The 16,174-nt window shown below is 43.1% G+C and overlaps 1 protein-coding gene across 4 annotated transcripts in view; it reads left to right on the plus strand.

Moving 5' to 3' along the window:
• Positions 1 to 16,174, plus strand: part of ARHGAP26 (Rho GTPase activating protein 26) — a 473,350-nt gene that overhangs the window by 356,653 nt on the left and 100,523 nt on the right. For all 4 annotated transcript variants that reach the window (XM_019965158.2, XM_070792123.1, XM_019965159.2 and 1 more), the window contains exon 18: positions 10,438 to 10,597. In XM_019965158.2, coding sequence (XP_019820717.1) covers positions 10,438 to 10,597 — 160 coding nt within the window. The remainder of the gene's footprint in view (positions 1 to 10,437; positions 10,598 to 16,174) is intronic.

Below are 16,174 nucleotides of genomic sequence, written 5' to 3' on the forward strand. Positions count from 1 at the left end.
CAGTTAGTCAAATAAATATGAAAAGTAGCATATTCTGGTGTTCGCCTGTCGTGAACTCATCCTCTCATGGGGCTTTATTATGCTAGCTTGTGAAGCTCTTATATCTCATGGAACAGAGGCATTTAAGTCTTAGTAGTTGAGACCTTTCTGAGTCTACAGAGAAGCATAACTGATTATGTTATCCTTCTGATCAGAATTTCTCCTGGATTACACTTAAAAAAAAAAAAAGAATTTTATCCTGGAGTATCATCTTGTTGAGTGGGGGATGGTGGGGGGGAGCTACAGTGGCCTGCAAAGTCCTCAAGGTTTCCTGCCCTCAAGTCCGTGACCTGACTTCTGATAGCTTCTTTTTTGCTGGCTGTGCGGCAGGGACACTGGCTTTCACTGGTGCTGCCAGCTGCCTGCATCTGCTCTCTGTTTCCTTGGAGCACTTTTCCCAGAGACCCACATGGCTTGCTTCCTTCCCTCTTTCAGGCTGCTAGCACATGCCTCCCTCCCCGTGGCTCCTTTCCTCACCACCATGCCTCAAACTGCAGACAGCCCCCCGGTGCTGTCTTTCTACTGTAGATTTTATTTGATGATTGTCTGTTTGACCGCAAAAGAATATATGCTTTTAAAGCAGGGAATTATGGGTTGGACCATCCGTCTTCTTCATGGCCTTATCCCTAGCGCTTAAAGCAGTCCCTTGTGCGTGATAGGCAGTGGAAGGTGCTAAGGCAGCTTCTCCAGGGCCTGCCTTTTGGGACAGTGCTCACCTCAAGGTGGCAGGTGAACCACTGAAGGAAACATCACCACCAGCAGAAACTGATCTGTTCACAGTGCTTGGTGGCATCAGGTTGGCACACATAGGACCGACCATCTTATCTGCCTCCTCTGTGCTCTGGCATCTCTCTCCAGACTGGAGAACATAAGCCTCAAAATAAGTCAGTCAGTGATAATGTGAAAGGACTTTAAAAACTGTAAAATGCTTTGAAAATGATAATAACACTGAACTTGAGAATGGATTATTATATAATTTGAAATAGTTAAGTAATTTTCCAGGAAGCAGGGTTCCCTGGGCCAGCTTCTCTGCAGGTCTTTCTGTATGACAGTGCTATGCTTCCTCATCTGGCCTGTGGACTGGGTCCAAGAATACAGCTGCAGGCCAGAGCCTGATCTAGCCAGGGCCAGAGAGGGGAAGCCCATCCATTAACCCCTAGACTGAAGGGATGTGCCTTCCATCTGCACAAAAGTATTCGGGTACCAAGTAGCTGAATCCATGCAGGGCAAGTAGAATGCAGGTTAGCCTATTTTTAGTCTCTAAATGACAGTGACTAATTAGGAAAACTAGACAGCTTAGCAGAAAAAGTATAATTCTTCTTGTTAATGAAACTTGGCCTATTCTCGAGGGGGCCAGTAATTCCCATGACCCAGATTAGTTTTCTCCCAGAAGAAAAGCCTTGGGATTTTATACTGTCAGTGGGCAGAGATGAACCTAATATTCTTGTTTGTTTTCAAAACATCCTTTTAAAAATAATCTGGTTCTCCTTTTACCCGTGTTCTCTTTAAGGCTAGGCTATGTAGAAAAGAAGAGAGGCAAGTGAGATAAAAATGACAGATCATATACTATATATATTATATCTCATACACACCCACATTGCATTGTACCAGAGAGCATTTAGTAGCAGTAGCTCTGGACTGCAGACTGCCTGGCATCAAATTCCCACTTTATGACTTACTCAGTATGTGGTGGTGGTGTTTAGTTGCTGAATCGCGTCCTACTCTTTGTGACCCCATGGACTATGACCCATCAGGCTTCTCTGTCCATGGGGTTTCCCAGGCAAGAATACTGGAGTGGGTTGCCATTTCCTTCTCCAGGGGATCTTCCTGACCTAGGGATCAAATCTATGTCTCCTGTACTGGAAGGCGGGTGTTTACCACTGAGCCACCAGTGTGTGGTAGCCCCCAGTATGTGACCCTGGACAAATTTCTGGATTTTCTGAGCCTTAGCTTCTTCGTGTGGGGGCAGTAATGGAACTTACCTCATAGGGTTATTGTAAAGATAAAATGAGTTAATCAATGGAGTACTTAATACTTGTCTCACAGTAAGTGCTTGGTCAGTGTCAGTAGCTGTTATTGTTGATGATGATCTTAATAATCTAAGGCAGGTAGGAAATAATGAAATTGAAGAAAGGGGTAAGAAAAGGAAAAGTGAGATTTTTTTTTTCCACAGGAGACACTGTCCTAGAAGGTTTAAGTGTATTGAAAAGAGCCTGATATAACATTGTGAACTTATGCTGTATTTTATAGTGCATATTAGAGCAGTCATGTAATAATGGTAATTATACCCTACGAGTATTTTATGGCCTTCGTACCTTCCAGATTAGCACTGTGGCCAAGGAGAGCCACTGGTTTGTTGCATGCTGTCAGTGTCGCAGTAAGCTGCTCTAGCCACTCCCCTGACTGCTGTCCCCCCCTTGGCAAAGGTAGCAAGACATTAGTAGACAGTTTAAACCAGGCATTTAGGGAGTTGGTGATGGACAGGGAGGCCTGGCGTGCTGCAGTTCATGGGGTCGCAAAGAGTCGGACATGACTGAGCGACTGAATTGAATTGAATTGAATTAGTGCAACTGAGCCTTGATAACCTCAAAGGAAGGTGACCTCCTAAAGCATGCATATGTTCCTTTTCCCCCCAATACCTAATACAGGCAAACTCTGTGCTAAGCCCTGGTGATGGAGCAATAAGGGAGGATAACGCCATCCCAGTTTTCTTGGAACTTCTAGTAAGTGGAGGAGACAGACAATGATAATTCCATGAATAATGACATAATTCACTAAGTGCTAGGAAGGAGAATTGCAGAATTAAGAGTTGTAATAAGGTATCTGACCTGGCTTGGGGTATCCAGGAAAGACCTCTTTGGGAAAAGAGAGTGATGAGTGAAGAGAGAGACAGATCAAGAGGGACTGCAGAGCTTCCCTGATCGGGGGATAGGCATTAGAAAGGAAGGCACCCAGGCTTAACTAGAGTTTTAGCCCAGAGATCCATGAGCTAAGGGAGAGATAATGGAGGAAGGTCTAGATCAGGCAGGATCTTGAAGGCCAAGGGTTTTCAACTTGAAATTTAAAGCAGAAATCTTTGGTGGATTTTAAATAGGTACTGGAATTGGATTGGAGGAGGCCAGAGTAGGAATAGAGTTGGTTGCACACTCAGATTTTGGAACAGTCTCCACTTTAGACTGCAAGCTATATGCTAAAAGGTACAATGACTTTTTAAAATTCACCTGAATCCCTTTTCCTTTTCTCTATAGAATTTTCAGCACCAAATGGGCCTCTGTAATTGGGCATTAAAGTTGACGTATATGAAAAGTGAAAGTCAGTCAGTTGTGTCCAATTCTTTGCAACCCCATAGACTATACAGTCCATGGAATTCTCTAGGCCAGAATACTGGAGTGGGTAGCCTTCCCTTCTCCAGTGGATCTTCCTGACCCAGGAATCAAACCTGGGTCTCCTGCATTGCAGGCAGATTCTTTACCAACTGAGCCATCAGGGAAGCCCTGATGTGTATCATATTGGTCAATACTTACCATCTTAGCAGTGATGCTTACCCATCTGAAATATAGTTTAAACATTTCACTGAAAGTAGAGAAGACATTGTTGCTATTCACAGAACTTTGAGGCTGTTGGATGAAAGCAGAGCAGCCTGCAGGGATGCATGTAGAGCCATAATTGTCTTGGGGGTGGAGAGGGGCTGCTTTGGAAACCACCCATTTAGCCATTCCTCCTTTTTTCCTTTCAGTTCATTCTTCTCTCTTAAAGTGTTCACTCTTTTGATCCGACTCTGCCAGCCAACTACAAATGGAATGCTATTATGTATGAGGGGTATTTTGCCAATTTCATATTTTTGTCAAGCATGAAGCCATTTTCACTGCAATAAGGGAGTAGAAACGGTGTTTAGTCCAATAGCACTGTCATAGGTTCTTCTCCTTTTTCTTCCTCTCTCTTGCTTTTTCCCCCTTCTTCCAGTTTAGTAATTTGGGTGGTGAATCAAGGGAGAAGCTTTTATTTTTTTTTTCTCTATTGTAACCATTGCTTTTCCCCCCACATGCTCAAGCCTCAATATATTCATTTGTGGTTGGATTTTCTGAGTGGGAAAAAGAAGAGTGTCTTTTAGCCTAGCTGAACTGACCCTTACTTGTGTGGGCGCAGCAGAGTGCTGAAGTGAAGATTATGGGCTCTGCAGCCACCTTGAGTTCCTTTCTGGCTCTGTCCTTCATTAGAGTGTGACCTCAAGCAAATTACTTAATTTTTCAGTGCTTCAGTTTCCTCATCTGTAAAATGACAGTGATAGTCTTACCTACTTGTCTCAAGGCTTTCTCTTGAAGATTACACATAAACACTTAGTGTTTCAAAGTTTCAAATCTGGCTTCTCACTGGATAGGCATTCCCAGAAAGATGTTAAATATGGTTGGTGAACATGACCCCAGTCAGTACATGGAAAAATTTATTTTAAACTCTCATTCTGGTGCCAGCCATTGGTACAGCCCAGCAAAGCTGTATTTATGGCTCTGATGGGTTTCCTTGGCAGAGGCCTCCTGAGCACCATCCAGACTGGTCCTGTCTCACTGAGTTCAGGTGGTAACCAGGCGACACACACACACAGTCTGACTTAGAAAACTCATGGCCAGGGGTGGTGGGGATTCCCCTCACCATTTCCCCACTCCATACTAAAGATGAATTTGAAGCTGGTGGAAGGAACCACATTGACAAACCTTGAAACTTAACTTGCCTTGGGTGACCACAAAAAATGTATAGTTCTAGCAACTTCATTTCTAGCTAATCCTTCTTGGCCCCAGGGCTTGGAGCTCCTCTAACCCTGAGAGGATGGTAGAGAAATAAGTGATATTTACTGCAGCTTGGGTGCCCACTCACACAATGACTTTCCTAATTGGTAACCTCAGGCCTTCCCAGTCCCTGCCTGTGTGCTGCAGGGGACTCACTCCAAGATCCAGATCCAGCTCACAGTCCTGAGACACTCATGAGAAGGGAAGCAGTCAGTGTAGAAATGTTCCATGGATTGGTTGTGAACATAATCACTTAGAGGAGAGAGTTCTGTGTGGCCTCCTGTCAGAGGGGTGTCTAGAGCTGGCCTTGCAGACAGGTGAGCTTTGGATAGTTAAGGGAGGACTTGCCAGGCAGGCCTAACCCGTGGAAGCAAATGAGTGTGGTGAGTTTTGCTATAGTTTCCAAGGAGGCTCTCAACCTGTCATGCCCAGAGTTGCTTATAGGGAAATAATAGAAATTAAGTAACAGTCTATTTTGAATTTATCTGTAGATTTGAAGTATATCATAATTTTTTTTAAAGTAGAAATGGAAAGAACAAAGAATAACCAGAAGAAAAAATTAGCCCTTGAAATACAGGTGGAAGAGACAGGTTCCTTGCCCCAGGTAGAAGCAGGCCACTAGAGATTCCTGAACATGACACCTGGTGACACCAGCAACTTACAGTGTGACTTTAAATTGGCACTTGCTGCTGCTTCCACATTGTTATCACCACTGTCTTGACTGCCCCTGTGGACAATACCAGCTGTCATTTATTAAGCCATTGTTTCCATCCAAGAGATCAATTCACCTAGTTTTACTTTATCGGCCTTAAACAAAGAGTTGGACATGACTTAGTGACTGAACAACAAACTTTATGAAGCAGATATTGTTGCTCATGTTTTACAGGTGAAGAAAGGGATTTAGAGAAGCCAAGTGACCTGCCTGCTCTCATCCTGCTGGGAATCTCTGTCTGACTCCACCCCCTGTACTATAGTGTCTCCCTTAGCCTTTATTTCTCTGTATTTATAAACTGGACATAATATTTGTACTCTTTACCTGTAGAAGGAAGCCTTTCAAACTGTAAGTCATGACACATTAGTGAATTGTGAAATTGATTTAGTAGATAGAAAAATGAATAGAATCAAAACAATTTATCACACTATTTCTGAAACTTGTGTTTCTGATATGCGTGTGTGTATGTGTGTATACCTCTCTCTATGTGTGTGTGTATATATATATATATATATATATATATATATATATATATGTATGTATGTGCTAGTGAAATGTTACATGGGAAAATCTATTTCCTACCGTGGGTCCTTGTCAAGGTTTGAGAGCTACTGTTCTAGACATATTATATGAAATTCAAGCAAACATAAAAACATGGTGCAGAGCTTGTAAACTCTAAAACACCTCACAAGTCTAAGTTATCATTTCTTAACACTGGAAGCTGAAGCAAACAAGCAAAGCATGGCTGACAGTGTTGCTGTGCTGGAACCGCCACCCAGGTCAACTCATTGTGTCCTGTGGAGCCAGGCTGCAGCTTTGATACTCCATGACCCAGCACTGCAGGCCTCAAGATGAAACCTGTTTGCAAACCTAGCAACAGGCTGAGGTATTGTTGGTACATCAGGACCAATCTGTAGTTATAAAGTACTACTCAGCACTTCCACAGCTCCAGCTCTCATTTAAACGCTAGAAAAACAGATGTGATCTTTAAGACAGCATGGGCGTCTCTGCATTTCTGGCCCCAAAATAGTTGGCTCCTATTTCTCTCCTCCTAATACTCCCCCATTACCATCTTCATCTGGAAGTAATCTTCTGCCTCTCAAAGGATGTCAGACCAATCCAGAGCCCTCATCCATTTTCCCTGGAAGCAAAGGTAGCAAGAGGCCCCTTTGCCATGGCCGTGTTCCTTGGAACGTGCTCTTTCCTCATTAACCATAATTCCTGAGGGAACTACAGGGAACATGGGGTGTCGACCCCCACCAACTGCCCTGAAGTCATGTCCCTTGGGGGATGCCCTGTTTCTCAGCTGTTGTGGCAAACTCTTATGGGTCACAAAAGGAAGCAGGCCTTTCCCAGGTTAAAATCACATGTGGAACTGTTTCTCTTCTGCCTGCAAAGGAAGTCTGTAGAACTGGCAGTAATGTAAGAAGGCTCACAGAGGAGTCCGTGTGGCCCTAGGCAAGGCCTATCAAAGACTTCCTTGGTGGAATGTGCAGTCATGCACAGGAGAATTTTGTGTGTGGATTTTAAGTCAAGACTCAACATGACATTCTAGGCTGTGAGGAAGAGCTCAAGCACCTCAGTTACCAGCCCAGAAAGCAAGTTCTCCATGTTTTATAGACCTCACTAATGAATGAGTCCTGTGGCCTCAACTGGACCAGGCTCCCCAGCACTCTGCCAGCCTGCCTCCCACACACAGGTAAATGCATCAAGCTGTAATGGATGGCTGGTGCTAGCAAGAGGCTGAAGTCTGTGCCTTTCTTTCTGGGATTCAGAGTGATCTCCAGCTATTAATAATTCATTCTTGAGTAATGAACATAGCTATACCAAGTTGTGAGCAGTAATAATCAAGGGATAGATAATTTGTTGCTTCAGTGTGCCAGAAGATAATGGTAGTTAGTCGTAAAAAGTGCAGCCTTTTTCCCCAAAATTTTATGATTTACATCAGTGTGTTGTAAGTTCTAAAATAAAATGGATCGTTAAAAAGGAAATGAATTATGTTAGGTAGCCTCAAGCTTATTATGCTTATTCACAGTTACCATACCTTTTTTCCAAATGCCTTTGGGTCACTGGGGTCTGCAAATCAGAGTAACTATTGCTCATTAATTAAATCTAAGGAGTGGAACACAGTTCCAGACTTTGAAAAGTTGAGGTACATTCCCCCAAAATCATCAGTAATAATTTGAGGTTTTCCAAGTAAGTAGCTGGGTTGTGAATAATTGTTTAATGTTTACTCAGAAACTCCCATCATCTTTAACACCACGGTGAACATTTGTTGTGTTTCTCCTGAGCCAGGCACTGCTCTCAGCACTGGTGTTACCAACTAAAATAAAAACAGTCTCTATCCTAAGGCAACAGTTGAGACACTAATAACTTGTAATAAATCCAGGGCCAACACGCCTGCCTTCATCAAGCAGTGGAGGGTTGGGAAGAGACTAGTCAGAGACTTTGGAAAGAAAGGGCACCATTGGAACTGTGCCTTGCAGATCAGCAGTTTGCCAAGCAAAAAAAGGAAGGGTAAGAGGACATTGCAGGGCAAGGACTGACAAAGGCAGATAGATATGAAAGTAGACAGAAGATGGGTAGTGAATGATTAATAGAATCATCATCACTGCATTTCCCATGTTATATCCATTTAATCTTCATAGGAACCTCATGATGTAGATTAGAAATGAAACTCGCCCTATTTTTAAAAGATGAGGAATCCAAAGCTTAAACATTAAGGCCCTTTTCCAAGGACCAGATCTGGGAGGAGGCAGAAGGCTTAGAAGTGAGTTGGAGAAAGCTGTGCTAGGTTATAGGAGTTTGGCATTAGAAACAATGGAGCCCATCAACGGTTTATAGTCACCATTATCAGAACATTCCAACCGTGGAAGCATTCCTGAACATACCCTGTGTCATACACATGCACTGTGTCACTGTGTTCTCTCCCAGCGACCAAGTGAGGCGTGAAGCCATTGTAGTTTTCAACAGAGGACTGACTTGAGCGGCGCTGAATTGGCAGACAGAAGCTGGTGGGGGCAGGCGGGATGTAGCTGAACCCAGAGAGTCTAGTCTGGGAGCCCTGTTAAGAGGCAGTTGCTTTAGTCAGATGCCCTGTTGAGAAGCGTGATGGTGAAAGTGATCATTATCCAAACCCTATATTTTTATATTGGTCTACAATTTAAAAGTGCTTTCATATATAAATAGCTTGTTGATTCATATACACAAGGGACTTTTGTGACAAGAGGGTAAGTCTAGTGACTTGGCTCATTTAGCAGGGGAAATATAAGAGCATGGAATTCACTTCCTGCACAAAGGAGCTGATGTTGAAAGTAGTGGTGTTACAAGCAACTTGTAAATATGCAGACATGGTGATTCTAGCTGAGACTCAGAACCAAATCTTTCCCCCTTTGCCAGGTAAAACCTTGACTATCTGCTTTAACACTTTCAGACTAGAAACCTGATACAGTTCTAGGTAGAATGGAAAACTATAAGTAATATCAGGAAATTCATCTAGATCTCAGGAAATGAAAATAGTCTTATGTGGACCAGAAACAGGACAAGGCTTCAGTGGCAGAATCTCCTTGCTACAGGTGTTGCTTAGCAATAAAAAAGCAAATTCCCTTCTTTATTGGGCTGTTCCACAGTCAGGCTTCACAGACGTACCCATCTCTTTCAGAGGAGGAGTTTTTTTATGAAATTAGACTTTTAGCCATAGAAAATGAAAGAAAAATACGTTTCTCGTGATAAAATCAGTTAATATAGTATTCAGTAAAGGCTCAGTTTCAAAACCAGTACTTAAAGTCAAATCTCTTTTTTCTCCTACAAAATAGAAGTATCCAGGAGAAACAGTGCAAACATTTATAGAATTGTATGGAAAAAAAAAATCTGTATAAATAGCACTAAATGCTAGGGAGGTATGTCTGTGCAAACTGCCACCACTGTCCAATTTCTCTCTAGTTTCTAGTAATGAATAGTTTCCTTCTTCCAACAGGTGATTTAGGGAAGCCCCTAATATTTTCTTAACAATACTGAATGGCCTTAACTTTTAACTTAACTCGTGTCAATAGATAACTTTGTATATTATTATACGTGGGGCTAGCAAATGAACAATGAAGTTTTATGACTAGGTCATGGTGACCTGGGTGTGGATTTCAGATATATGTTTTGGTTAGTTGATTATACAAAAATATGCATATGTGTTTAGAAGCTTACTCAGACCCGATACTCCTGGCCCTGCGTGTTTCTTGGATTTTGAGTATAAGTGGTAATATAAACAGCTATATACATGGATGTAAGTAGTGCATTTTTATTTCTGTTCATGGCACGTGTCTGGCTTAATACAAGCCACGTGTCTGATGTGATGGGACTTAAATACTTTGAGCCTAAAGTGCTGAATTTCCTGACTGAGATCTACTCATTTAAAAAATTAGATCTATTTTGGGCTGTGTTTGCAAATGTATTAAAGCTGTCAGGAGTTTTTATATTTGCACTAGAGAAAATGCTAATGATCACAGTGGTTTAAGCAGCAGCCAAGGATAAAAGTTGTAACTAAGAGGGATTACCATAACCTGGATTTGCAGAACAAGGATTCAAATGTGCAAAGGTTCATATTTTGGAAGGCAAGCCATTTTGGTTGGTTGGTTATTAGTTTCTTTTAGGCAAAATGGGAATTGTAAAGAGTGTCATATCATGAAATAGCAAAATAGCCTAACACTGGAGATTTCTGAAACTTTGGTAGATGAGACTATGAGTAAAAAAGTCTCTCTTTGGACTCCAGCAGCTAGGTCTGGCTTTGGACTCCAGACCCCTAGGTCTGGCTCCTACCAGATGAGGTGTCTGAAGGTGAGACGGGTGTAGGAAGTCAGTTGTCTGTCATTTACTATTTCTCTCATTTGTGCCATTTCTTTTGCTTCCTCCCAGTGTTGCTAACAACCACAAGCAGAATTTGATGACAGTGGCAAACCTCGGCGTGGTGTTTGGACCCACCCTGCTGCGTCCTCAGGAAGAAACTGTAGCAGCCATAATGGATATCAAGTTTCAGAACATAGTCATTGAGATCCTAATAGAAAATCATGAAAAGGTAATATATTGTTTGCCATTGCGAGTGGAGAATGTACCTGGGGGGAGCTGAGTGAGAACTGGCCTACAGGGTTGACTCAGGTTTGCGTTGCTGGTGGCTCTTACCCTGTGGTGATGCTGACGAAGTTGCTGATGGCGGTGGTGATGGTGGTGGTGATAGTCATCTTGGGATGGCTGCAGTGACAACGGTGGCGGTTGTGGTGGTGGGAGCAGTGGGCAACATAATGAGCATTTCTTTTGTAATAGGAACTGTGCTAAGCACTTTATATATGTTGTCCTTTTAACCTCACAACTATCTGATGAAGGAGGTACTACTTGGAGCCTCATTTTGAAAATGCCTTTTAGACATTTTTTTACTTTTTTTTCTTTTCTATGAATTTTTGAGTTTTTAAATATTAGGGATAGTAAACAATTTTCATGTGCATTGCAAATATTTTTCCTAATATAGTTTCCTTATAATTTTATAAATGCTGTATTGTTTTACACTGTGTATGTGGGTGGGTGCATGCTTAGTTTTCTTCCTTTAGGGCACTGAAGTTTCTAGTCTGTCTTAAGAGGGTTGCCCTCCCTGCCTAATGATGTATGTCAACACAGTTGCCCTTAAAAACTGGGCTAAGGGGGCAGAAAGCAGCATGCACCCATTGGTCCCACCTCAGTTTCTGGTAGCAAATCCCTATGAATCTCCTCAGCATCTGCAAGGCCCCTTAGGGCACCATTTGACAGTCCAAGGTGCTGAGATATAATGAAATCCTAAATAAAACCTTTACCTAGAATGGTGAATTAATTGTGCTAGATTACCTGCCAAATGAATCTAGCATCTGACCACTAGCCACCTGCACTGACAACACAAGACCGTAAGGCATCACAGCTCTTGTCTGGGTTTGTAGAGGAACCTCCTCATTTGTTTCCTTGCTTCCACCATCGGCCTGTCCATTCTGAAGTCAGCCCCCAGAATGAGATGTTTTTAGTGTTAGATCACATCATGTCAATTGTCTGCTAAGAACTGTCCAGTGTCTTCACATTTCAGAGTGAAACTCAGAGCCCTTATAGGAGCCTGGAATGTCCTCCAGGGTCTCTGCTCTCCCCTCTGCTACTGCTTCATGTCATCTCCTACAGCCGTCTCCTCCAGCTCCTGCCTACAGCCACTTTGACCGCCTCACGGTTCCTTGCCCACGGCACACACTCACACCTCAAGGCCTCTGCGACTGCTGTTTGTGGTGCCTGAAACACTCTTCCTCCTTTAAGCCTGAGTGAGGCTCACCCGTATCTCTCCATGTGAAACTGTGGACAGCCCCACCTCCAGCACTCCCCCTGCCCCTGAGGGTGCTTTCTCTGTCTCCACAGCACTTAGCACTTTCTAGTGTACTGTATATCATTTACTTGTTGATTACATCTGTTGCCTTTCTGACCTCTTCTAGAACATATGTAACATGAAAGCAGACAAATTTGGGCTATTTTGTTTCTGTAGTTCTTCAGTACGTGCTTAGTACATGTGTGTTGGGTGAATGATGGTAGCTAGCCTCCAGACTGGCTCCCGGTGACCCTCGTTTCCTGGTATTCAGCCCCTTGTGTGTTCTCTTCCAACTGTGAATAAGGAATCAACACTAATCCCAGTGTGATCAGTAGGAAGTGATAATGAGAAACTGTGACAGTAACAGGCTTGACTTTGGAGACCAATCCTGAGACTTGGTAGCGTTTGCTGTGGTGTGGATTTTCTCACTCTGGGGGAAGCAAGCCACATGTTGTGAGGATGGTCACACAGCCCAGTGGGGAGAAAGTGAGGCTGCCTGCCAACAATCAGACCAGCATGCCAGCCATGTGAGTCTGTTATTTTGGAAGTGACTTCTCCAGCCCTGGTCATACTTTCAGATGATGTGGCCCCAACCAACATCTTTAGTACAGCCTCATAAGAGACCACTGAGCTAAGTCTGTCCTGAATTCCTGACCCATTGAAAGTGGGAGAGATATTAAATATTTTAAGCCACTGAGTTGGGGGGAGGGGTAAGTTATTACACAGCATTAGTAACTACTAAAGAACCTCTGAATATAGACTTTCACGGAGTAATTGAGGTATCCTGGAAAATTGTGTAGACAACATAGCTTTTTTCTTAAATGGTTAATAAAGAGATCTGAGGTCAGATAATTTACTTGAAGAAATTATCTTCTCTCTGTCTCAACCTTTGGACTTTGTCCAGCCACTTCCTTCATATATAGTAAGTCAGGTATAGATGATTATGTTCTGTATGATTAAAATGAAATTGTAAAAAGGAAATATAATTGAATATCATGTTTCTAAACAAGTTAATAGCATGATTTCTAAAAGCAAACCGCTTGGATGTAAATCTATTACCTCTTGTCAGCTGTGTGACCATGAACAGATTACTCAACCTCTCTATGCTCATAAAAATACTTTCAGTACAGTGTGACTTCTGTGACAAATAACCCTTCCAAAAGTGACTCAGGACAATAGTAGTCTCTGTCTTCCTCACATACCAGTTCACTGTGGGTATTCTGTTGGTTGGATCCTACACAGTGATTCAGCAATCCAGGTTCCTTCTCTCTTGTAGTTTTGCCTTCTGCTCTGCAGATCTCTGCAATCAGCCATTTGGTGAGGGAAATGAGAGGGCATGGAAGATTGGGTAAGATTATGTGGGCCAAACCTAGAAGGTGCTTTCCTTATTCTCTTCCACTTTCCATTGGCCAGAACTCAGTCATGTGGCTACCTCTAACTGCAAGGAAGACTGGGAAAGCCCCTAACCATGCAGAGCAAAGGGAAAGAAGTTTGATGACCAATCAGCCAGTGGGCCACATCCCTTTAGTTGGTTTGTTGTGAGGGTGAGATAAGGTGATTTATTAAAGGTCTTAGCCAAGAATCTAACAAGGAATGTCACTAACTGTAAATTATTCTTTTCAGCAGTCTGAGCAGATTTCTCTGAAGATAGAGCATAAATACATCTACGAGTATTGCATGTGCCCCCTTGCTCAAAATAATACTTTTTAAACATAATATTTTCTCAAATAAATAACATTAAATATTGAGACAGAGCTCTAAGGAGTAAGGGCTTTGGTTATGTTTCATGTCTGGGCTTATAGCAGGCAGCATCTAGTAGGTTTTGAACTGTAATAATTTTTGGTGTCTTTGGGCCTTCAAAGCCAGGAAACATTAAAAAGTAACATGATAGGAAAAAGATTGGATACTGCTAATAGCATTATTGAGACTTGTGTCAACAAGCGCCATCCCACTTGAGCACAAAATTCAGAAATAGAAATGAAATATGAAATGCAGGGTCAGGCCTGCAAGTATACGGGCAGGAACTGGTGAGAATACTCATCCGATTTTTTGGATCATAAATTATGTTCCTCTCTACTGTGTATCTGGTGAGGCATATATTAAAAGAGCGTTGCAGTGCTTTATTACATGTTATTTTTCATTAGTTTCTGCCAGAGAGTGGGATGAATCACAGTGAGATTTATGTTCCTGTGGGAGCTGGTGCAGGAGTGTCAGTGGAAACATTCTTGGGATGAAGACTACAGTGGAGTGTGTGTCTCCAGTCCTGAGGGAGCTCCCGTGCCACTTTGATAGAGGTTTTTAACCTGGGGTCTATGATGGGCCAAAACTATGTGCAAGACCTGTGTTTGTACATGATTTGGGGGAGAAAGTCTTTAACATTCATCAGGCTTGCCTTTCTGATAAAAACAATTTAGACTAAGGCAGCTTGACTCCTTTTCAAATGTTGCTTCAGGTCTGGTCTGGTATAAAGTCAGCAGATGCTGTGTTAGTCTCCTTTGGAAGCCTGTGATGTTCACCTCACAGAACTCATGCTCTGAGAGCCCTTAGCTTTAGAGACAATGCTTTGGGTGAATTTACTGCCAAGGGAATTCAGTTTTATTCATCAACAGACCTTGTTTATGTCCTCAGATAAATATTGTTATCTTTCTTTAAAATTCACAATATGGAAATGTTCGGTTCAGTTCAGTTGCTCAGTCATGTCCGACTCTTTGCGACCCCATGGACTGCAGCCAGGCCTCCCTGTCCATCACCAACTCCCAGAGTTCACCCAGACTCACGTCCATCGAGTCAGTGATGCCATCCAGCCATCTCATCCTCTGTCGTCCCCTTCTCCTCCTGCCCCCAATCCCTCCCAGCATCAGTCTTTTCCAATGAGTCAACTCCTCGCATGAGGTGGCCAAAGTACTGGAGTTTCAGCTTCAGCATCATTCCTTCCATTAACAGTATTTAATGAGCATTCCTTTGGTGGTGGTGGTTTAGTCGCTAAGTCGTGTCAATCTCTTGCGACCCCACTGACTGTAGCCTGCCAGGCTCCTTTGTCTACGGGATTCTCTAGGCAAGACTACTGGAGTGGGTTGCAGTTAAGGATCCTTCTCCAGGGGATCTTCCTGACCCAGGGATTGAACCTGGGTCTCCTGCATTGCAGGCAGATTCTCTACCAACTGAGCTATGAGGGAAGCCCTTAGGCTTGGCTATAATTTTCTAGAAACATAAACACACACACAAATCTCTTGAGTGACCACTTTTCTAACTTTGTTGTCAGAAGTTACACAAAATCCTGAGACACCAGATGAAGAAGTACTGTCTAACAGCATTATTTCAATCTGTCCCCCAACAGGCATTTGATAGCATATGTCCTCTTGCTTGAAACAAGCCGTCATACAGGTCTTAAGTGTATGTCCCCCCAGTTAGTGGTATAATACCCTCTCCCATGTTGTTATGGGCATTTTATATAGGATGTGTAGTTTGTGCCTTGGAATAAAATTGACAGGGGCCCAGGAATAAGTATTGGAAGACAGCACAGAGAGAGGGTATAGAAACCCAGGCATGTAGCCTCTTTGGAGCCACTTGGTGGGGGGAACCGTAAGATGTGTCTTTCGGTTATCACTTTGTAACAGATCATCTGCAGACCTAGTGACATAAAATAGCAATAATTTTTTTGCTCACAACTCTGTGTACCAGAACTGTGGGGAGGGCTCACCTGTGTTCTGTATAATATCTGCTGGAGTGGTTTTAGTGCAGCTGGTAGATCCAAGATGGCCTTATTCCACATGTCTGAGACCTTGGTGCCACCTGTTGCTGGGACACCTTGGTCCTCCTCCACTTGTCCTCTTTCTCCACCTGCTCTCTCATCGTTTAGTAGTCTAGGCCAAACTTTCAAAAGGACAAGCACCAGAAGCCACAAGGCCTCAGAAGTTCTAGGCCTAGAATAGAATAGACAAAGTGTCACTTCGACTGGATTCTGTTGGTCAAAGCAACAAGTCCAGCCAGACTGAAGGGGCAGGAAAGAGACCCCCCCCACCACCATGGGAAGAGCAGTGTGCCCACAGATGTGGGAGGAGTTGTGGGCTGCTGTCTGCAGACCATCTCCCAGAATGCCTCAGTCCCCATCACTGGCAGGTTCGCATGTAGCTTCCTTTTCTTATTGGTGCTGCAACTCCTCAGCATGAATATGGAAAATGCTCTTCTGTTTCTCCTCAGTATTGCCGTTTTTACGTGGCCAGGGAGCATCCAACATTTGGTAATAGTGGCAGGTTCAGTCCTCACATACCCTTTGTGAGCCTCGGT

This window comes from Bos indicus, chromosome 7 (assembly GCF_029378745.1).
Source record: "Bos indicus isolate NIAB-ARS_2022 breed Sahiwal x Tharparkar chromosome 7, NIAB-ARS_B.indTharparkar_mat_pri_1.0, whole genome shotgun sequence".
NCBI classification, from domain to species: domain Eukaryota; kingdom Metazoa; phylum Chordata; class Mammalia; order Artiodactyla; family Bovidae; genus Bos; species Bos indicus.